This window comes from Camelus dromedarius, chromosome 28 (genome assembly GCF_036321535.1).
Source record: "Camelus dromedarius isolate mCamDro1 chromosome 28, mCamDro1.pat, whole genome shotgun sequence".
NCBI classification, from domain to species: Eukaryota; Metazoa; Chordata; class Mammalia; order Artiodactyla; family Camelidae; genus Camelus; species Camelus dromedarius.
The window spans coordinates 27,792,900-27,815,699 of NC_087463.1; the positions used below are offsets into that span (position 1 = coordinate 27,792,900).

The 22,800-nt window shown below is 52.7% G+C and overlaps 1 protein-coding gene across 1 annotated transcript in view; it reads right to left on the reverse strand.

The window, feature by feature from the left end:
* Positions 1-749: 749 nt before the first annotated feature.
* PARD6G (par-6 family cell polarity regulator gamma) overlaps positions 750-22,800 on the reverse strand; it is a 56,115-nt gene continuing 34,064 nt past the window's right edge. The window contains exon 3 of the mRNA XM_031441685.2: positions 750-1,728. Coding sequence (XP_031297545.1) covers positions 908-1,728 — 821 coding nt within the window. The 3' untranslated portion in view covers positions 750-907. The remainder of the gene's footprint in view (positions 1,729-22,800) is intronic.

Sequence of the window (22,800 nt, forward strand, 5' to 3'; positions counted from 1 at the left end):
ACGTGACGATGAATTTAATCTGTGTCAAAAATCTTTACATTCCATGTGACTTACTATTTAAAAACAAAGATACCAGAACTTACATATCCCAATGGCTGTGAGCCTTCAAAAGCCCATGTCGGACCTGTGCTAGGCTTGGCCATCGTTTCTGGTGGGGCCATTTCAAAACTGCCCCTGGAGTCACGATGCACAGGCAAAGAAAGTCTGTGTCCCAGAGTAAATACTGGCCTTTGATCACAGATGGTCCTGGTGAGTGTTACCTTCCCCTCCAGCAGAGCTGGCTGCCTCCCCTCTTTAAATTCACCCTCAGAGGCTGGACAGGGCACCGCTGGTGGCCTCACAAAGCTGTCCGCAGGGGGAAGTCCACTGCATGAGGTTGGGGAGTTCCACACCCACTTGTCTATTTGAAACAGGACTAAAATGCCGTGAAAATCTGAATTCATCTTCAACAGTCATACCTATTACAGGCTTGCGTGCATTTGCTCTTAAAAGCCAGGTTCTCCTTCCTGCCCTAAACCATCAGCAGAATCTGTGCAAGTTGGCAGGAAGCACAGTGAAATCGTGAATTTGACTATTAAAAAAAAGCAATTTTAAAGCTTCATTTAAAAAAGTATATTTTTTAAATTTAAAAAGTCAGAGGCTTTCTACCACTTTACAAAGGTGCTGGCCTGCCCCCGGCCCAGTAAGACTGTGCATGTGTGTGTTCTTTATATTCTGTGGAGGAATTCTATAAAAATACAGTATTTTTCCTATCTGTAAGTTGAAATAAAGAGTAGGGTTGTGGGAGAAAAGGGAGGGATAAATACAAACAAAAAGGAGAAGTGAAGTGTACAATTCTAATTTTAAAATTGGAATAAAAATTTAAAAGCATTTCCCCTTGGGAAACTGACCTGTCTGATGCCTGCCCCTACAGGGTGACCGCCGGCCCATGCTCCTCCACCCCTCCCGGGGGCAGGGCCAGGCTGTGGCGGGGGTCGGACCGGAGGGAGCTGAGCAGCCGGTGGACGCTGCCCTCCCGCCCAGGGCTGTGCAGCCCGGGCGTCAGGCCAGCGCCGTTGACCCGAGCGAGGCTGCCCAGCGTTGGCCTGGGGACCAGCCGGGGCTCCAGGACGCCCTCGAGGACCACGTCGGGCTCCTCGTCGCTCTCCATCTCATCGGTGGGCAAGTTCTGCAGGACATGGGCCGCTGGCAGGCTGTGGCGGCTGGCTGTGCTGTCCGAGGAGCGGCCGGAACTGCCGGACACACGGCCGCAGCGCACCACGTTGTTCCGCTGGTTGGCTGGCTTGACCGTGACGATGAGGTTGTGACTGTTGGCGATCATCATGTCCGTGACCTGGTCCAGCGTCTTCCCAGCCACCTCGATCCCGTTCACCTCCAGGACCTCATCGTCCACGGCCAGCAGCCCGGTGCTCTCAGCCAGGCCGCCAGGCACCATGCGGGAGATGAAGATGCCTGGCACCTTCTCCAGCCCCTGCGGGGCCACGCGCATGCTCGTGCCGTCGCGGATGTAGAAGCCCAGTGGCTTCTGGCAGCCGTGCCGGTACAGCCTCACGCGGCGGTGCGTCTCGGGGAGGATGTCCACGTCGATGATGGAGGACACGGGGCGGAAGTCGTGCGGCAGGCCGATGTGCAGGTGCGTGCGCCGGCGAGGGCCGTCCTCCCGCAGGGCCAGTGGGCGCCGCCGCCTGGACAGAGATCCTGCCCCGAAGCTGCAGTGCTCGGCCTCTTCTGGAAGAGAGCAGAGGGGACGGTCAGAGGACAGGCTGCGGGAGCACCAGGGAAGCACACATAAAACAGCTCCCACCACCTGGAGCCTGAGGCTGGCCATCCTGGTAAATCCCCCTTTCTGCTGCTTACCCTCCCACTGCTTCTCTGACTTGCAGTGACCCCAGAGAAGTCTGAGGCTTTGAGCCCACAACCAAATCATGTGCAGAACTTACTGAAACACATCTCATGCATATGCCTGAGAGCTAAACGACCAATCCATTTTGTCACAGTTCACTCTTTGGGGAAGTCTCAGCCTCCAGGATGATATGCAAACACACTGGAGTAACTTTCTGAGTTGTTCTGCTGAGCCCAGGGCAATCCTGGCATTGGCTGAGCTGGCCCAACCGTGTTCACCAGGCAACTGCTTGATGCCAAGTTGAAGCACAATCACCTCCCTAAAATCAGCTCTCTAGAACTCTCCAAACTGCGCCCCAGGCAACCAACAAAATGATTTCCAGAGTTGCCATATTGTTCATCTCCAGAGTTCAATAAAAAATTCACAAGACATACAAAGAAATGAGAATATGACCTATTCAAAGGAAAACAGTAACAGAAGCTGTCCCTGAAACAACCTGGTGGCACATTTACTTGAAAAAGACTTTAAAACAATGGCCTAAGACATGCTCAAAAAAAGTAACAACAACAACAACAACAACAACAAGATGTGCAGAAAGTCAAGAAAGCAATGTGTGAACAAAATAAAAATATCAATAGACAGAAAATCTAAAAGGAAGCCAAATGCTGAAAAGTACAACTGAAATTAAAAATTCACCAGGAGCATTCAAAGGCAGATCTGAGCTGGCAGAAGAAGGAGCCAGTGAACTTGAAGACAGGACAATGTCTGAGGAACAAAAAGAAAAAAATATCAAAGAAAAGTGAACAGAGCCTAGGAAACCACTGGGACGCCATTAAGCAAAGCAATACACATGAAGCGACAGTCTCAGAAGGAGAAGAGGAGGGACTGTTCGAATAAATGATGCCGGAAAACTTCCCAGATTTGATGAAACGTACAAATGTAAACATCAGGGCTCATCAGACTCTATGTGAGATGAACCCAAAAAGACCCAAACCAGAACACAGTATAATCAGACTTGATAAAGACATGATGTGATCTCATATTCTCCAGGGCAGAAGCAGTAATTTGCAAGGAGGCTGGGTCAGACCCACCTGCTGATCTTGGAGAGGCTCCTGGAGCTCCCCTGTGGACACAGACACCAGTGGCAGCTATCTTGGGGAAACCCATTGTACCACATGGGCAGTGATGCTAGCAGGTACCATTGTGGAATCCTCCCTCTGCTTTATTAGCCTTGGAATCCAGCCCTGCCCCAGCCCAATAGCTTGTAGGCACTGGTACTGGGAGGCCTCAGGACAAGCAACTAGCTGGGTGGGGACACAGCCCACAAACCAGCAGGTAGGCTGTCTTAAGACTCCTTGAGCCCACAGCCACCCCTGCAGAGGGCCCTGTCCACCAGAGGGCCCAGGCCTGGCAGCATACACCAGTGCACTGGCACTAGACCTGGGACCCCAGGACCCTAGGCAGAGACCCTAGGACCCAGCTCCACCTACCAGTGGGTAGGTACCAGACTGGAACCACTGCAGCCAGCAGTCTGCCATGGTAAGATGCAGCCCACCCACTAGCAGAGCAACACCAACTCTGGGACACCTAGGGACTCCTTGGTCAGGAAATGCGTCTTAGAATCACCTCTGGTCTGAGAACCCACTGGCCTCAGCTTTACAGGACCAGCTGACCAGCTGCAAACGAAGGCAGCCTGATGGACACAGACTTGCCCCCCACTCACAGCCACACTTTCTCCCAGGCACCGCACTCCTGAAAGACACACAGGAAGCAGGTCCGGCAGGCGAGGTCAGGCCGGCGGGGACACCTCGAGGCCAGCCTCACGTGACCTGAGGCTGCTACCAAGACACAGGCTGGAGTGGTTCGGTGAGGCCAGAGGCCCCTGGCTGTTCTCTGGGAAGACACCTGACTGTGTTCACCAGGTGGTGAGGGACCATGTGGTTCCTGATGAAAAGGCTTCGCACGTTTGTGTTTTAATTGGCAGACGGCAGACTGCTTCTCTCTTTGCAGTTGTTGTGTCGGGAACGAGATGACAGAAATAAGAACTGTTTATGGTAGCAGCACAGTCTGCTCACGCTATACCAGACAACACCAGGAAGGCGCACACCTGCATGTCCCCCACCTCTGCCTGTGCAGAGCTCTCCAGGGCCTGGGGCGCGGCGGGTTGGGGGTGGTCTTGCCTTGTCAGGAGCACTCGTCAGACTGAGAGTGAGGGTCCCAGACCAGTGTGCTGGAGAGAGGGTCCTGTTCTGCTCTGCTGAGCCATGTTCTGAAGCACCTCTGGGCACTGGGTTAGGGGCTGATCCTCAGCTGGGAGGAGGGAGACTTGTGCCAGGAAATGTGGGAAGCACTGCCTGCTGGGGTTGCTGAGGAGAGGCAGACTGGTCTCAGAGGGGAGGGCTGGTGGGCCATGAGGACAGCTTCAGCAGGAGAAAGGGTGGGGCTGGGGCCGAGCAGGGGGGATGGGAAGAAGCAAGGAGACAGGGCAGCTCCTCTGGCTCTGGCCTCTCTGCTCCCAGAGGCTGCAAGCCCCCTGGGGATCCTATTTTACACAAATCTTGGGACAGGCACTTGGAAGTCCAACTTGGAAAATAGACAAAGTTATATAAAAGTAACTTAAAATTTTTTAAATTTGAAATTTTCAGATTTGGAAAGTGTAGAATCATGAGGGTATCCATGGTTATTCCCCATGTTATAAATATGTTAACTTGTGGGTGGACAGTATCCCCTTTCAAGTGCATTGCTTTTTGGTAATTCACTAGAAATTTGATATTAAATTGAACATTTAATTAAAAAATTCATTAAAAACTTTGTAAATTGAGAAAACTATTAAAAATGCTTAGAAAAACAATCTCAGGGTTCGTAAAGATTAGCAACCCCCCCTTGCCAAAACCCCAAGCCCTCTAATCATGAAGGATAGGAAAAAAATGCCTTAAAATATAAAAGGCTGCAAATCATCACATGGGACACGCACCAGGCCCATGCTACCTTAGTGAGGGCAAACGTTTTATTGTGGATGTCAGCAAACTGATTCTAAAGTTCATACAGAAAAACAACAGGACCCAGAACAGCCAATGAAACATCAAAGGAAAGGAACACAGTTGGAAGCCTGACACTGCCCGGCTTCCACACTCACCACGAGGTAAGACAGTGTGGTGCTGGTGAAAGGACAGAGAAATGGATCAACAGGACAGAGAGCCCAGCAACAGACCCACACAAACCCAGTCAACTGGCCTTTGACAAGGAGCAAAGGTACTTCGGTGGTGGAAGCACAGTCCTGTCAACGAGCGGTGCTGGGACAGCAGGACACATCTGCATGCAGAAAGTGAACCCGGTCACAGACCCCGCACCCCTCACAAGAACTAGCTCAAGACGAGCCACAGACCTGAATGTAAACGCAAAACTGTAAAACTCCCAGATAACAGGGGTGAAAGTCTAGGTTAGTGACAAGTTTTAATCACAGCTCCAAAAGCGTAATCCATGAAAGGAAAAGGACATAAACGGGACTTTATTAGAATGGAAACTTCTGTGAAAGACACGGTTAAGAGGACAACAACAACAAAAGAGACGGGCCACAGACTGGGGGAAGTATTTGCAGAGCACATGTTTGATAAAGGTCTTGTATCTAAAATACACAAAGAACTCTTAAAACTCAACAAGAAAATAAAACAATTAAAAATGGGCAAAAGGTGTGAACAGACACTTCACCAAAGAAGATACGCACATGACTAAATAAGCACATAAAGAGACTCCACATCGTGTCATCAGGGAAATGCGAACTAAAGCAGCAATGAGACACCACCGCACACCTACAAGAACACCCCAAATCCAGAGCACTGACAACACCAACTGCTGGTGAGGACGTGGAGCCGCAGGAACGCCCATCCCTGCTCGGGGGAATGCCGAATGCTGCAGCCACTTTGGAAGACAGCTTGGGGGTCTCATAACAGCAAACACATTCCCACCATGTGGTCCAGCGATCGCACTCCTTGGCATTTACCCAAAAGAGCTGGGAACTTATGTCCACACTAAATCCTGCAGGCAGATCTTACCCCTGCTTTATTTGTAATTGCCAAAACTTGGAAGGGACCAAGATGTCCTTCAGCAGGTGAGTGGACCAACTGTGGTGCATCCAGACAACGGAGAATCACTCAGCACGAAAACAAGAAGAGCTCTCAAGATGTGAAAAGAATGGAGGCAGTTAGTCTACTGCTAAGTGAAAGAAACCAGTCTGCAAAGGCTGTGTGCTGTGTGATTCCAGCTACACGGCATTCTGGAAAGGCAATAAAAAGATCAGTGGTCGCTCGGGATGGAGTTGGGGGTGTGGCACGGAGAGCAACAGAGCACAGAGGATTTTTAGGGCAGTGAATATACTCTGTATGATATCATATGATGGACACGTGTCATTATGCATTTGGTAAAACCCACAGAACACCCACAATACCAAGAGTGAACCCTGATGTAAACTATGGGCTTTAATTAACAGCAGTGTCTAAACACTGGCCCGTCAGGTTTAACAAATGTGCCGAGTTCGTTTGTTAGCAGTTAGGGGAAAGAGGGTATATGGGAATACTTTGTACTTTCTGCTCAATTTTTCTATAAACCTAAAACTGCTCTGAAAAATAAAGTCTGTTAAGTTTTAAAAATGCCTTAAAGCACAAAGGTTAGAAATCCTTAGGTGGTCTGCACACAAAACAAACGACTTAGCATGACTGACCATTTTCTTTAAAAGTCAGGAGGGTATCAGTGGTTGAAAAACTGTAGAACCGGCTAGAACTGTCTGCCTGTGGCCCTCGCAGGCCCAACTTGAGGGTCAGTCCTGGTGGGCCGGCCCGGCGAGCTACCCCGGACACAGACCCCAGCGCTGGGGCTCTCAGCCTGGCAGGCCCAGGGTGGTCCTGTGAGGAGACCCTGGGCTGAGGGGACCTCGGTTTGCCCCAGAGGCTGGTCACTCACTCACTACCACCTGCCCACTCTGTGCCCACAGACCCTTGGCCACAACTGTGACCACAGGACAGACAAAACCTCCACATCACAGAGCCCACGGCCCAACCTTGGGGTCAGAAGGACCTGCGGCCAACAGCAATTTCCAGCGTATGTGCCAGGAAGAAAACGGGGATGGTCTGGAGTTCTGTCAGGGGCAGAGGGGCTATGATGTGGTGGAACAGGCCTGCAGCCCGAGCAGCGCCAAGAAACTGAAAACCACTTTTCTGTCTCCTTAAACGGGTGCAAGTTAAAGGTCTGTTTTCCTTTTAAAATAGCACACACAAGGTAGGTGGAGGGGCCACCAGGAGAGATGGAGACTGCAGGATCCAGCTGTCACTAGTCACCCTCTTACTCTCTCTTCTCCCGCAGAGAATTCACAACTGACCTTGCCCACCCTTCGCTACTTCCGCACTTTGAAGGCTGCTCGCTGACACACCTGACCTGAGGAGGGCCCAGGGATGAAGCCCAGGACAAAGGGTGTCCTGGATGGGTCAGGAGGCCTTCTGCTCTGAAACCCTGACAAGCCTATTCCTGCCTGCGTGCGGAGGTTGGGGGTTATGTGGTGCCTGAACCTGGTCTCCTCCAGGGAAAGGGGAAGACACAGGCTCACAGGACGCCTGGCCTGCTGCACTCCCTGTGCCGGCCTAGCCTGGCCACCCCCTGCCTCCCATGAGGCCCCGAGAAGCTGCGTCTGGGAACTGGGAACATCACAGAAGGAAGAACAGGAAAGGGATTCTGGCAGGAGGTGGGAGGAGGCAGGAGAACACACCCCTCAGTCCCAGTGACGCGCACGCACCACTCAGCATGGGAAGCTCACACAGGACGGCTTTAATCAGCCATCGGCCCGGCTGTGTGAAAGCACCTCTTCCTGTCTCAGCTTGTCCCAGGCTGGCTGAGACCAAGCGGCTCCCCTTCCCATAATTAAACAAACATGCAGACACATACAAAAAACATTCTGGAGCTGCACCACTGGGTCAAAACACAAGTCAGAACAGATTTTATTCTTAAAGACACTAGAAATGCCAACATTTTAAAAGTCTGCCACATATGTTGAAGAACAAAATGTGCCAGATATTAAATAGAATCCAAAACTCCTGCAGTCTTTTCTCTCCCTGTAAACTTTGTCCTGACGCCTGAAGACCTGTCCTTGTTCCACTGTCCTGGCCCCTACATAAGCTCACTCCCGGGGGCTGCCCTCCAGGTGTCCAGCTCTCTCCTCTCCCAGCTCATCTGGTTTGCCTTGCTGAAGGCCCTCGGACCCGAGGCCACTCCCACCAGCCTTCCTCAAAGCCAGGTTAGAATTTCCCCATCTTTCCCAAGAGGGCAGCCCCCCGTTTGCTGAACCCTCTCGAGGAAGGGTGTCTGGGTGGGATGGCTCCACAGGGCACCCTGGGGCCACGCATCTTGGGAACCGGCTGTGTGGTGCCAGATGTCGGTCCTGGCTTTGTGGTTGCTTTTTATCAGGGCTGGTTCCAGATTCAAAGGAGGCTTAAAGATCATTTTAAAGAAATGACTGAAAATGAATGTGGAATCAGGCACAGGGCAGTGAGCCTTTAGGACCTTCTGACAGTAAACGGCTCCAGTGATCACAGAAACCTGTAGCTGGGGATCCGAAAACCCCAGGGCTGGGCCCATCGCCCGTTAGTCGTGTCAGTCTGTCTTTTCCCGCCGCTGGCGGCCCAGCTCACTCAGGCATCAGGGACTGGGGTGGGGCTGGGCTGGGCTCAGGCCAGTCGCGGCTCCTCCTGGACCCCATCACTGAGGGCAAAGTGCATTCCAGTCCTTCCTGGGAGGGAGGCTGGGCTGTGTCTTCAGGGCGTGACCCCCCCACCCCATAGACACAGACAGAGGTCTCTGTCCTGCATGCCCGCCTCTGCTGCAGATCCACAGCAGCATCTTTGGAGGGTTCAGCATGGACGCTCGGCACATGTCAAAGTGTATCTGAGTTACCCTGGCAGGGAAGCCCTGGTTGTCCGGGGTCACTGAGGCCCACCTGGGGGACAAGGGGAGGCAGGGCCATGCTGAGGACAGCACAGATGGCACCAGCCACAGCGACCCCGCAGACTGGTGGCAGGAGGCTTGGAAGGTGGGCACCCGAGGCAGGGCCTGAGTGTCACACTAGGTCCCTGGGGTGGGGCCTCCTCAGTGGCTGAGAGCTGCCACGTCCCAGGGTGGGAGAGTCCCCGGGTCCCTGTTTTTAATTAGCACAGAGGTATCTTCTATGCTTATTTTCTGTTCCTAGTCACTGTTTTTTTCATTTTTTAATTTTTTGCCTCCTTCCTCAACCACAGAGCTGCCAGCTGCCCACCTGCCCACCTGCCCACCTGCCTCCCCCCTGGCTTCATCAGGACAGGCTCTGCTCCTGTACCTCACCCAGAGGCTGGTTCTCGGTGACAAAGCTGCAGACGGTGATCAGCAGGGCCAGTGGCCTTTGACCAGCTTCCCAGCATCTCTGCTCCACACCAGGGTCGGGTTGCGGGGGGGGGGGGGCAGCAGCCGCAGGGCAGCTCTAGCCCCTCTCCCCAAAGCTGGGCTGAGTGACAAAGTTTCCTTATAATCACATCTGTGGATCCAGCCTCTTTAGTAAAAATCTTCAGTTCTTTATTATTGGCAGTACTAACTCATTTGTAACCCATCTTGAAGTGGACGAGAACCCCGGGTCCTGTATCTGCCAAGTAAGTGACTGGTCCAGAAGGGTACTGTGAGGTACTCAGGTAAGGAACAGCCCTCTGCAGGTAGGCTGAGACACACCTGCCTGCTAGGTGTGCACAGAGAGCCAAAGGAACCTGAAAACAGACAGGGACACAGATATCCATCAGGTGCTCATAAGCTGGGAGGAAGGGGGCAGCTCTGGCTTGTCACAGACGGAGAGGAGGCAGGACCACACAATCAGGGACTCACTGGGGAGAAAACCTCACTAGTGAGCTTGCCAGTCCTCCAGCCCTCCTTCCCTCTTGCTTTAAAATACATTCTTTCAAAATAAACTCTTCAGAGCCAAACAGGTGCTTAACAACAAGCTTTCCTTTGACAAAAAACACAGCAAAGTACAGTCGTTCCTCAGTATCCAAGGGGCGCTGGCTCCAGGGCCCCTGTGGACACTCAAATCCATGATACTCGAGCCCCTTGTATGAAACAACCCAGCGCAGTCAGCCCTCTGTGTCCGCGGATGTGGAAGCCGTGGGTACGCACGGTCGACTGTACTAGTTCCCCCTCGGCAGTGTTTTCTGTAACTTTTAAACAACGTTGTGTTTCTGCTAATACAGGAAGAAAAGAAGCCTAGGCATGGAATTCTTAGCTAACTCACGAGCCTGTTTATGGAACGCCACTCCCCCCCACCCCCCAAATCCAGGGCAAGGAGTGTGTGTCGCTGGTCCTGACACACAAGGAGACATAAGGAAAAGGAGCAGAAGAGAATTTAAATTCTCATTGGAAGCATTTACGAAACATCTTGTTTTGATTCTGGTTCTCTACTTACCCTTTTATTAAAAAAGTTAGCCCAAATCATACATATTCATTATAGAAAAAATGGAAGCAAAAAACAATAAAACCCCCCAAACTTCACTGTAACTTCACTGCTAGGTCAGCAGTGTCACCACTGCAGTGTTCTTCTTCCCACTGGAATTGTCTCAGGAAAGACGCAGGCTGTGCCCACCTGCTCCCTGCAAACCCCTAGCTGGTCAGCCCCAGGCCACACTCTTCCCTTCAGACAGGTGAGTGTGGACACAGCTAGAGGACATTCCACACACCACCCACCCAAGAAAATCTCTAAGACAGAGGAGCTTCCAGGCCCCATCCCAGCCCCAGCCCACAGGAAGGCGGTCAGCAGGCAGCAGGTCCATGAAACAGGCACCGCCCAGCTGCTTACTTCACCAGACCACGTTTGTTCCCTGTGCATTTGGTGTAAAAAAGGTTTAGAAAATTGAGATAAAATTCTTGTAACAAAAAATTCACCATTTAAAAACATATGTTTTTAGTATATTCCCATTGCTGTGGAAACATCACCGCTACCTAATTCCAGAACATTCTGCCACCCCAAAAAGAAACACCGCACTTTGAAATGCCCTCCTTCCTCCAGCCCTGAGCAAATACTAACGCGCCTTCTGTCTCTACAGATTTGCCAGTTCTGGACACTTCACATAAGTGGAATCGTACAGTATGTGGCCTTCCGTGCCTGCCTTTTTTCACTGAACATAGTTTCAAGTTCATCTATGCTGTAGCATTTACCAGTGTGTCATCTCTTTCTATGGCTGAATAACATTCCATTGTATGGATGGACCACATTTTTTAAAATCCGCGCATCCTCAATGGACACTTGAGTTGTTTCCAGTTTGTGGCTATTGTGAATAATGCCGCTATGAACGTTTTTGTGTGGACATATATGTTCATTTCACTTGGGTAGATACCTAGGTGTGAAACTGCCGGGTAATTCTACATTTAACTTTGAGGAAATGCCGAAGTGTCTTTCACAGTGGCTTCACTATTTTATGTTCCTATCAGCAATGCCTGAAGGTTCCAGTTTCTCCACATTTGTTTTCATCTGTCTTTCATTTTTTCATGTGGTTATTGGCCATCTGCATATCTTCTTTAGAGAAATGTCTACTCAGATCCTTTGCCCATTTTAACTGGTCTTTTTATTGTTGGTGAGAGTGTTCTTTGTAGTCTAGATACAAGTCCCTTATAAGATACATGACTTGAAAATACTCTTCTATTCCATGACTTCTCACTTCATTTTCTTGATAGTGTCCCTTGACACACAAAAGCTTTGTTTCAATGAAGTCCAATTTATCTATTTTTTCTTTTGTGGCTTGTGCTTTTGGTATTATATTTAGGAAACCATTGCCTAACCCAAAGTCACATCCCTGTGCATTTCTAAGTAAAGCAGCAAACAAAAGTAGCTCTGGCCCTGGTTTTAAAAACCAGAAACATAAGTCACACCCTGTGTGTGGGATCTGGTCTTAGGAGCCCTTTCCTGTTCGCCCTGGAGAAGAGGTCCAGCACAAAATAACAGGCGTTAATAGAAGCCGTCTGGAACCAGCATGCTGTGAACAAGGACTACTCAGCCATGCAAAGTAGAAAGCTCTAAGTTAAGAAGTTAAGTACCGAGTTCAGCTCCCAGTTCCTCAACTTCACATGAGGGTGACGCACGCCAGGAGATATGCTGCTGGAAAAGTCTACCATGGAGAAGACAAGACTCAGACCAACATTCGTTTTATCCTGTTAAAAGTTTCCTTAAACAACAGACTTTCTTGAAAGCACCTCAAAGTAAAAATAAAGTCAACTCTGAAACACCTTTCTCTGTCAAAAGGAAGCCATGCCCAAGTCCTGGGAGGTGTTTGGACTGCTTCCTGAAGGGTTTGCTGAGATGCTTTCAAAGCCCAGGGTGAAGAAAGCTGGGCCGCACCCAAAATTCTCCACTGAGGTTCTGGGTCCAGGTTGCTGGCAGGACCACTGAGGCCAGTGACAAGTGAAGCTTTACTGCTTCTGGATGTGGGAGAACATGGCCTATGGTCCAGCACAGTTAGCCCGGGGCGAACTGTTTGCCACTTCTGAGCCAGTCTCAACCTCTCCCAGGGTTCCAGAGCAAGAAGGCAAAGATGCCTGCAGAGAGGAAGCCCAAACCATCCTCTCCAAACCTCAGGCGGCCCACCGGGGCCCATCCTCCCCAGGTCCACAGACAACAGCAGACACAGTGGTCTGGGAGCCACTCTAGATGACTTTCCTGAGTCCCAGAGAGGCCAGGTCAGCTGAGAACCCCACTTCTTAGAGGCTGAGCTGGGTTGGAGCTTCTCACCCCTTCTTCCTTGTTCCCCTGGCCCCTGAGGCCCAGGGACCCTCCCTTTGACAGACGGGGAAACTGAAGCTGGTGGCAGGAGGGAGTGTGTGCCCCTGTGCAGACGCAAAGGCAGCGCTGTGAAACCTCACCATCTTCTGCTCATTCATCCATTTAAACAACATGCAGAGAAAGTGCTCAGCGCATGCTGGGAGCAGAACAGTAAGTGGATTGGATCACATGGATTAAATACACAAAACAGGAAGAAAATGCCCTAGTAATCCTGCCCTTCCCTAATAACAGTCCAGTGCACACTTTTCCAGACTGTTTAGCACAACGAAGACGTATGCGTTAGGGGGCTTCTCCAGAGAAATGGGTCTCATAGGGTATAAACAGACAACCCCGGAGGAAGCTGATGATGGGACCTGGCTCTGGTGGTTACGGAGGCCAGAAGCCCCATGATCTGCTGCCGAGGCTGGAGGCCCCGGAGCTGCGGTGTCCGCGGGCAGGGAAAGGCAGGTGCTCCAGCTCCGGGAGAAAGGACTGCCCTTCTCTCGCCTCTGGCTCCACTTGGGCCCTCAGCCAACTTGAGCCCTGCTGCGAGGTGAGCACGCTGCTTCACTCAGAGCACGATTTAAACGCCCAGACTCTTCTGGAAACCCTTCATGGACGCACCCAGAAATAACGTTTCATCAGCTCTTTGGGCCTCCCTTACCCATGAAGCTGACACATAAAACTAACCACCACAATTCCAAAGCCAGATAATACATAAAACACTTTAAAAAATATTCAATAAGCAAACAAACAAACAGACAAACACATTTTAAAAAGCCTGCAGTGCTGACAAGAGGACGCCTCTCTCCCTTCCTCGGCCCCAGTCCCTCCTCACACACGTGGGGCCACGTCCACTGCAAAACAGCCTTAAGGTTTCATGCCCTTCTGCTTGGGAAGGAGTGAACGCACAACGGACCTGGGCAGACAGTTAATAAGGAACAGGCTGAGTCATGGGAGAGGCAGGGCCAACCACCCAACTCCTGCATTTTTGCAGAAGCCATGAAGGGGGGCCGATCACAAAGGGCCAATTGGAACTTGCCATTCCAGCCTCAAGCCCATGTGGGAGGACTTCTTGCCAAACCTCCCGGCCTGGTGCCCACAGCCAGGCCCATGGGGAGGGCCTGGGAGGACTGCAGACGTATCTTTAACTAGAGGGGAACATTTTCACTTGTAATCCGGGAGCTGAAATCACTCAGGTGTGTCTCGATGAAGCTGCCTCAGACACATGGCGGGGCTGTGGCAGGATGAAGTCATCCCCCTGCAAGCAGGCTTGCACGCCCCGAACCACAGCAACAGGTCTCCCGCCCCCTCGGCCGGCGAGAACATTTCTTTCCTCGTCAGGATGGTGTCCTGCCCTCAGCAGGTCACGGACCCCCAACACCACTCAGAAGGGCTGACAGGGTGGGAGCCCCCAAAGAATGCCCTGCTTCCCCCTCCCCATGTCCCCTTGCAGGGCCTGCTCTGGAGTCTCCTGCCTCTCGGCCCACTTTGATTCAGCCTTAGGTGCTGCACCAACTGTGGCACCCTGGGCAGCCACTCCACCCCAAGGCCACGTTTTCTCACTGGGGAAGTGAACACAGTGACAAACACCAATGCTGTGTGTTACCTGAGTGTTCAGTGGCTACTGGTGGTCACTGCCACCATGTGCAGCACTCAACGCCCAGACACTGTCCTGTGAGAGCAAACAGGCTGGGTTCCACAAACTCCCAGATGAGCCAAAGCTGCTGGCATTTTGGTTAGGAGCGCAACTGACAGGTGTTCCCGTGGTCTGAGGACAAAGGAAGCTGCCCTGTGGCTCTGAGAGGCAGCAGGTGCAGGGCCCCATCTCAGGGCCTCTGAGAAGGCATGACAAGGTGACAGCAAGGGGTGTGTGCCTGACTGGCGGAGCTGTCCTCTCCCAAGCGGGGGGCAGAGAGGAGGGTTAAGGGCCCCACACGTAAGTGACGTGAGGCCTGGCCTGGTGGCCCTCGCTCTGCTTGAAGGTGCAGTCCCGGCAGCCCTGCTGACCCGAGCTCCTGTGGGGCAGCTCCCAGCAGGGCCGATGGTGCAGTGCTCAGCTGGACTCTCACCCGCACAGGCTCCTGGCAGCCCTGTGAGTGGGGGACGGTCTGCGCCCTGGTGGCTCTGGCACTGCTGGGCGCCTGCAGAAACATGGATGACAGGCCGTCCCCAGACTGGCCTGGCCAGCCTCTGGGTGGCCTGGACTCGGCGCCCTTATCTTCCTCAAGCCCCTTCGTGATGTTAACCTGCAGCAGAGCTGGAACCACCCCCATGGCCGGGCACACAGCTGCCCCCAGAAGTTTTCAGAAGAACCATCTCATATTAAACGTACCTGTCTTTGTCCCACCACAGTGATGGGGTGCTCAGTGTGACGCGGACTCTCATCTCTGCAAGCGGCAGGCCTGGGCCAGCTCCTGTCTCTCACACTCTCCACATGCCTGAGACCCCAGGAGACAGCCTTTCCTGGGGAGGCCAGACCCTCGGCCTGTGAGCACAGCCTCTTCTCTCATTACAGCACAGCAAATGACACCCCATGCAGGGAACAGCCTTGATGTACCCCAGAGGTTCCTGGCCCCCAGGGGACATGTGGCGATGGAGGAGACATTTGTGGTTGGGGGTGCTACTGGCAATTTGTGGGTGAGGGCCAGGGGTGCCAAAAATACCCCACAATGCATAGGATGAGCAAAGAGTTACCTGGCCTGAGTGTCAGTAGTGCTGAGGGTGAGAACACCTGCCATGCACTGTCTCCAGCAGGTGGAAGGTGGCCTCTGCAGAGCCAGGTTGCCAAGGCCTGACTGAAACGTACTCAGTAACTGCTACGTAAGAACGTGGGTCACACGAGAGAGCCAGCCTGGGCTGGTGGGAGGGGAAGGCATGTCCCAGAGGTTCTATCTGTGTTCAGGGAGCTCAAAGGACCAGCCCTGGCCCTGACATCAGGGCCTGCAGTGCAGACCCAGCACATCACAGGTCAGACCCGGGGAGGCAGCCTCTGGGCTCTGTGCTGGCCCCTCGTTTCCTGGTCCTGAGGCCTCCATGCCCCGCGCTGGCCACGTGCTACACACGCCTGAGGTGGACAGCAGGCTCGGGGTGCATATATGCGTCACACACACCTGGGCACTAGGAACTGGCTGAAATACCACTGTGTGCATGCGTCCAGGAAGCCCGCAGGCCCCTGGTGACATGCGGGCTCAGAGAAGAAATGGGTGCCCGCCCTTCTCCCCAGAGCACAGGTGGGTGCCCCCTCCCCACACTCCCTGAGGTGTGGTCCTTGCCGCCTCCACTCACGGCTCCCTGCTGTCAGGACCGCAGATGGAGAAAGGGCCAGAGGGCGACCAGGCTGCTGGTGTGGGGCGGGAGCAGGCGCAGAATCCATATGATGGAGGAGACGGTGTGGACCAGCAGACAGCCCCGCCATCCATGGACCTGGGACCCAGGTGGGGTGGGGGAGGCAAACCTGGATGCTGTCTGTGGATGACAAGCTGGCACAGCTGAGTGACCAATATGTCACTGTCCTGTGCCCATGCTGCACCCCATCCTCCTGGGGAACCAAGCAGGGGCGGCGTTTGGGACACCCATGAGCTGGACCATCCTCTGAGGACCCACTCCCAGATGTGCTGTGTTCAGACTGGGGATGTGGAGACTCCTGGAGGAGGTACCCTCCCACCTCTGGGCCTTCAGGGAGCTGAGACAGGGGCACCGGCCTGTGGAGGGGAGGGAAGCAGCCCGGGTCTGCTGAGCAGGCTGGTCCACGGAGCTGTCCCAGTGAGCTGGACATGCGCATCAGACCGGCCCAGCCTAACAGCACTTGCATGTTACCAGGCCCTGGGATCACACACAGGCTGTGATGGGAGGCCCTCTGTGTCTGCACTGTGACAGTCACCTTTGACCTTGAGCCTCTGCGTCCCTCCCCCAAAATACCCGGGCTGCCTTAGCCACCTCTGCTGAGGGCCTCAGGGAAGGGGCAGCCCCTCGCAGCCCTGGCTCCCCCCGTCCCTAAGGTCTCCACCAGAGCAGACACTCACCCGACAGGTAAGGGTGAGGGGCCAAGGAATAGGTTCTGTGTCCCATTCTAGACTCTGGAACTGCATTTAGAGAACCATTAGCTCTTCTACTGATAATAAACACATTTATCTGTCTTTGTTAATGGCTGAGGAATCAATCTTCCGTGTATTGTCACCTCAACTTTGAACTTATTTCCAATAATACTGGAAAATACTAAACACTAAAACTTTATTCACACTTCAAGGTAATGTTTTTGGCCAATGTGTTCTGAGAACAAACTACATAAGGATAGCTTCCACAGGAAAAAAGGCACTAATCCACCACTTTTTCCAATTTTCTAGAAATCACCTGGGACATTCTGACGTCTGCTCCACATCAGACAGGGCACGGTCTCAGCGCTGCCAAAGCTTGGCTGAGCTCTTTAATAAGAGGTTACAAATAGTGTTTGGGCAGGAGACCTTTTAACCCCATGCCACAGCTCTACTTTGTAGTTCTGGGTGTAGGACTGAAGTCCCTCCTGCAGCTCCCTCTGCCCCGAGCAGCCGGGCCTCCAGTCTGTGCGGGGGGGTCACAGGGGCCCACCCCTGGAGGAGGCGGGCGGCGCTTGGGGGCTGCACCTCAGCCCACCCTCAGGAGCCCCGTCTGAAGGACCACCTGCAGGGAAGCAGGTAGGAACCGGAGCTGGCCCCAGACGGACGGCGGCGAGACAGAGTGAATGCGCCCGGGGAAAGCCGCAGGCAGGCAGAGCGGAGGAGCATGCTGCTCTTCCTACTGGTTCTTCTGAAAACAGAAACTAAAATACCCAGAAGACAGAAGATGCCAGCATCCTCCTTCCTCTGCAGTCAGACAACTCTCACTGGTCCTATGGGCGCACAGCAGTCACAGGGGCAGGGCGGGGTGAACACGGGGAACTCAGCTCAGAGCTGAGCAAGCCCCAGGCACCAGGGCAGCGCGTCTGCGTAGGAACCTTGTGTCTGCCTCTGCAGGCATTCCTGGGCTTGAGACCTGCAAGTTCCAGAGACCACCAAGATTGGAATTTAGCAAAACCAGGTATGATGACCTTTATACATCAAAACCAGCCTTAACGTCCTTTTATACAACTTTTAAATAAAAAAGAATGGAAAAAACAACAAAATAAGTGCTCTAAATAGAGCTGTGGTATGAAGCTTCAATTCCTTAACTCAGGAAATCAACTCAGATGTCCTAGTCTGAGCTGACAGCACATGGCACTTAAGGAAACCACAAGAACAGACACAGACTGAACACGGAATTCCAATGACACGTGCACCGCGAATGCTGACGCTGCTAAAAGTGCTGTAACTCTTGTTTCCATGGACTTTCTTTTTATAAATGTGTTAGTGGTCAAGCAGCTCTATTCCCTTTGGTTCTTTTTATGAACAAGATGAAATTAAGAACCCAACACCAGATGCATTTGCCTCTGATATAAAAAAGAAACACTAGGCTTTCTGATGAAGAACATTCACAAGAAATCTACCACAAACCTCATACTCAGGCTGACAGGCTGGGTGCTTCCTTCCAAGATCAGGGCTTGCTCTTCTGCCCAGCCCTGCACTGGAGTGTCTGGCCAGGACAACTAGGCAAGAAGAAGAGAGAAGAGGCATCCATCCAGGGGGAGAAGAAATGCACCCACCTGCAGAAGAGGGGTTGCTGGGTCGCCTGGTCACACTGTTAACCTTCAGAGGGACGGCCGAACGGAACACACACGTCCACACAGACACTTGCACACGGAAGCTCTCAGCAGCCAAAGGTGGGAGCAACCCAAGAGTCTGTTCACTGAGGAATGGGTAAAAAAATGTGGTCCATCCACGCAATGGAATATTAGTCAGCCATAAAGAAGAATAAAGTTCTGACATAGGACACAACATGGATGGATCTTGAGAACATGATGCCAAATGGAAGAAGTCAGACAGCAGGGGCCACATATGACATGATTCCATTCATGTGAAATGTCCAGACTGGCAAATCTGGAGAGACAGGAAGCAGATTAGTGGTTGTCAGGGGCTGCGGAAAACCTACTTACTGGGTTCAGGGTTTCTTTTGGGGGTGATGAAAATGTTCTAAAATTGATTGTGGTGATGGTTGCACAATTCTGTGCACATCTTAAAAAACACTGAGTTGCACACTTTAAATGTGTGAATTATATGATATGTGAGTTATATCTCAATAACGTTTTTATTAAAACAAATAAATAAGATGGTTCCTTCCAGCTTCGGGAGAAAGAAGAAATGCTAGGTCCCACAGATCTCCTGGGCCGGTGTGCTCTCCTGGCTGCTGGGCCCTCGGAATGCCTTCTAGGAGCAAGAGACCTGCGAGAGATCTAGAGTTTTCCTGCTTCTAACCTACTCCCCTTCCCTCAGTTAGAATAAAGTCAACACTGATGCGTTACAGCCTGAACGTTTGCCTTCACCGTGCTATCTGGTGCACACCGTGCTTCACCCCGAGCAGCTCCCGGACGAGGCTCCGTAAGTCACAGCTGAACCACTTCGTGATGCTTTCATGAACATGGCAGACATTCATTTTTGTTGAGGGCTCTTTTCCTCCTGACGGTTTTGGATTGCTTCTCTTTTCGTTACAAAGCTTTCCGTCCTTCCGGACTCCGTGCAAGTCACTAAGGAGGCAACAGTGAGGACCATAGGCTTTGCAGAAAGAAGGAGCAGCAATTTGAGGGGTGATCCTAAATGTCTGCCTCCATCGTCAGTCCCCGGGAACAAAGGTGAGTGAGAGGGACGTGCTCATCACTGCAGCTTCAGCGACGCTTCACACAAAGAGGACTCGCTGCTCAGAAGCTCTCTGCAATTTGCCAAAATTATTTCATCAACTCTAATAGCTCCTTTATCAGATAAGCAACTGGTAAGACAAATTTTCCTTATTTTGTAGAAGACACAGATTCAAGAGGTGACACAGTCCAGAGCCACCATTGGAAAACAGGGGACTAGGGCCTCCTTCACTCCGAATTCCCACTGCAGCGAAGTTCTGCCCCCTTGGGCAGCCAGAGAGACTGTGACCACTCCTCGCGCCCATGGAAAGCAGCTTTCATGTGGCCTTGCTCCCCCGGCCCCTGCCAACCACCTCAGTAAAGTCCTTTGGGACGGCCGAGTGAGCTCTCATTCCCGCTGTCCTGGTGGGAAGACAGAGGGAGAACGAGGCTTGCTCCCCGGCTACTTCCTCACGTTGTCTGCGCTGGAGGTGGCCTGGTAAGGGCATGGTGGGGCTCAGGATCTGACATGAGACAGCGTGTGTGTCTAAATGAGGCCATCTCGTCCTACAGGTCCTGCTTCAGACTCAGGAGACTCTTCTTTCTGGTGCATTATCAGAAAATCTTGTCGTCTGCGGTGGCCCACTTCAGGTGTGTGGCCTGGGCATTTTCCAGAGACTTACCTTGATTAATGAAAGTCTGTTAAATGCTGGTCTGCTTCCCCAAGGTGAGTAATGAGTTCCCTTCAGCATACAGGTGGAAAGGTACAGCGTCTCTACTTACAAATCCATTTTGAATGGCCAATTACATCATCAGAAAGAGATTTAAGGTTTAATGTGTCAGGAAGAAGTGATTTTAAAACTAATTTTAATAGAAGTAAATTAACTCTCACTGACTTTCCTAGCTAGCTAAACTTGGAGCCAAAGTTACCTAAATGCCAGGAGGCAAAATTATTGCAGGCAAATAACCAAAGACCCTTGGACACAATGGAACATGCACACGCATGCACACGCCAACCCTTGGCTGCTGCTCCCAGTCGTATCTGTGCTCAGAAGCATTTCATTGAATAGCTGCTACTCTCTCCTCTGCTTTAAAGTAACAGAGAAAATTTTATCCTCAACCCCTAAAATCTGCTTCATGCCCAATGTCTTCTAATTTTTCCTAGTCTTCAGAACCATCTCAAGAAATGGAGGAAGAATCCAATGGGAGTTACTCTAAGGCCTTGAAGCACAATTAGGCTTCTTCCCAAGGTACGGCTGCCTGGATGACCAGCTCAGGACACAGGAATGTCCCAGGCTCCAACCTGGCTCTGCCTCTGGAAGGGGCCGGCAGCACCGGGTCCTGCTCAGTGGGCTCCTTCCTGGAGAGCATCTGCCATGGGGCTGGGCGTAACTGTCCTTCAGTCGTGCCCCAGCGTGTAAGGGACTTGTGTTCCACGGGACGGACACCGGAGGTGGGCGGTGTGAGAACCACGCACTCCTTGGCCTAATGACCAGCTTCTCAAGGGGAACCCCTGTGCAGCAACACACCCAGGGAGTACTGGGCAGTGGCTGGTCAGGTGCTACAGGGGTCAAGGGAACAGCGCGCCCAGACCTTCGCTCTAGATGCTCAAACGTCAGGACCACGCCCACCGCGCCACCTCCCTCATCCTGCCCCACAGCTTGCATCACACCTCTAGCCAGGGGCCAGGAGAATGCTAATCAGCTAATGCTCACAACATGCCCCAGGCACTGTTCTGAAGATTCCAAATATTTAATCCTCCCAAACCAAGGCTTAACAGAGGTGGAAACTGAGGCACAAGAGAGCTGAAGAAACTTTCCCAAGGCGATGTAGCTGGTGGGGTAATCACTATCACGTCCGAGGACCATGACTAACTCAGGAAACAGAGAATGCAGGCGGTTCTAAGGGAGGCAGATTGAAAAAACTCAAAGTTCTGGGAGCCGATCTCGACAAGAAGCTTAACTCAGCACCGGAAGTGAGATGGCTTGGACTCAAAGCCTCTCACTCTGCAGGACCTCCACCCTTCCTGAGTCTGCACCACAGTGTAATGAAGCCACAGATCTGGACTCAGTAACTACTGAGAAGGGGGTAGGAGCAGGCCATCATGTGGGCCCATCTCATCGCTGGGCATCCAAGGAGTGGGGCTTGTGTCTCTCCCAGGTACAACACCTTCCAGTGCTCCAGGACCCAGAGGCACAGATGCCAGTGGTTTCGAGGGTCCGAGCAGCCCCTCCCACCACCCTCAACTCCACCAACTCCAACCGAGGCTACCGTGCTGGCCCACAGTCCAGACACAACAGGACATCCCCGACAATAACAAAAGACCCCTGGTCTCGTCTCACCAGCCCTACCGCACTGTGCTGGCAGCCACAGCTGGCTCAGTGCCTCCCCCACCAAGTCCTTCCCAGCCCCTCTGCCTCGTGGAAGCCCAAGGAAGAGCTCTCTCCATTTCCCACCCTCTCACACTTCATCTTTTTCATGATGTAGGAGAAAGGATTTGGGGTAAAGCACATGAACCCCCCCAATTTCCAATGAGAACATGGGACACAGCCTTCACAGGGCCTCTCGGGAGCCTGTCTCAGAAGGACTGCCTCCTGGCCATTGGCTCAGTCCTGGTTTTGCCAGGGGCAGAATGGAGGTCGGGCATTTCTGAAACGCCAGCTTGTCTGACACGTGGTCAGATCTGGTGGGTCTGCCTGCAGTGCACAGTGGGCTTCTGAATACAAAGCAACTTCAGTTGCTGAGCAGAGGGTGTGGGAAAAGCAGCCTCCATCCCATCAGAGAGAAAGAGGGGCACTCACTGGCTTTCCTTCTGCTGAGATGCCACTTAAAGCCTCACGGGCCACCATCACCTCCAGGAGGAGTGAGGCCATCCACGTGTCCCCCTCCCAGCCTGGCTCTGCTGCCCAGGGCTGTGATTCAGCCTCTGTTTACGGGACACTGCAGTGGTTACCAAAGGGGACAACTGTAATTGAAACAGCCGAAAATAACTGTTGGCAGAAAACCCCATACTTAGAGTAGACCTCCTTCAGCAACTCCCACAGCCGCACTCAGCCGTGCGGGGCTGGCCAGCACCCGGGACCAGCCGCCTTCTCTCTGCTCAGAGGAGACCACAGAAGCTCCACAAAGAGGCCTGGGCGGGTATCAGCCAGGTCCTCGGCCCTTCCTGACTCAGCCGAGGGCCATTGTCTTCGTGCCTTCCCCAGGCGCTACAAGCCTCACAGCACCCCAGCAGCTGGGTCCACACAACCCCAGCAGCCGGGTCCACACAACCCCAGCAGCCGGGTCCACACAACCCCGCCGGCCGGGTCCACACAACCCCAGCAGCCGGGTCCACACAACCCCGCCGGCCGGGTCCACACAACCCCAGCAGCCGGGTCCACACAACCCCGCCGGCCGGGTCCACACAACCCCACTGGCCGGGTCCAC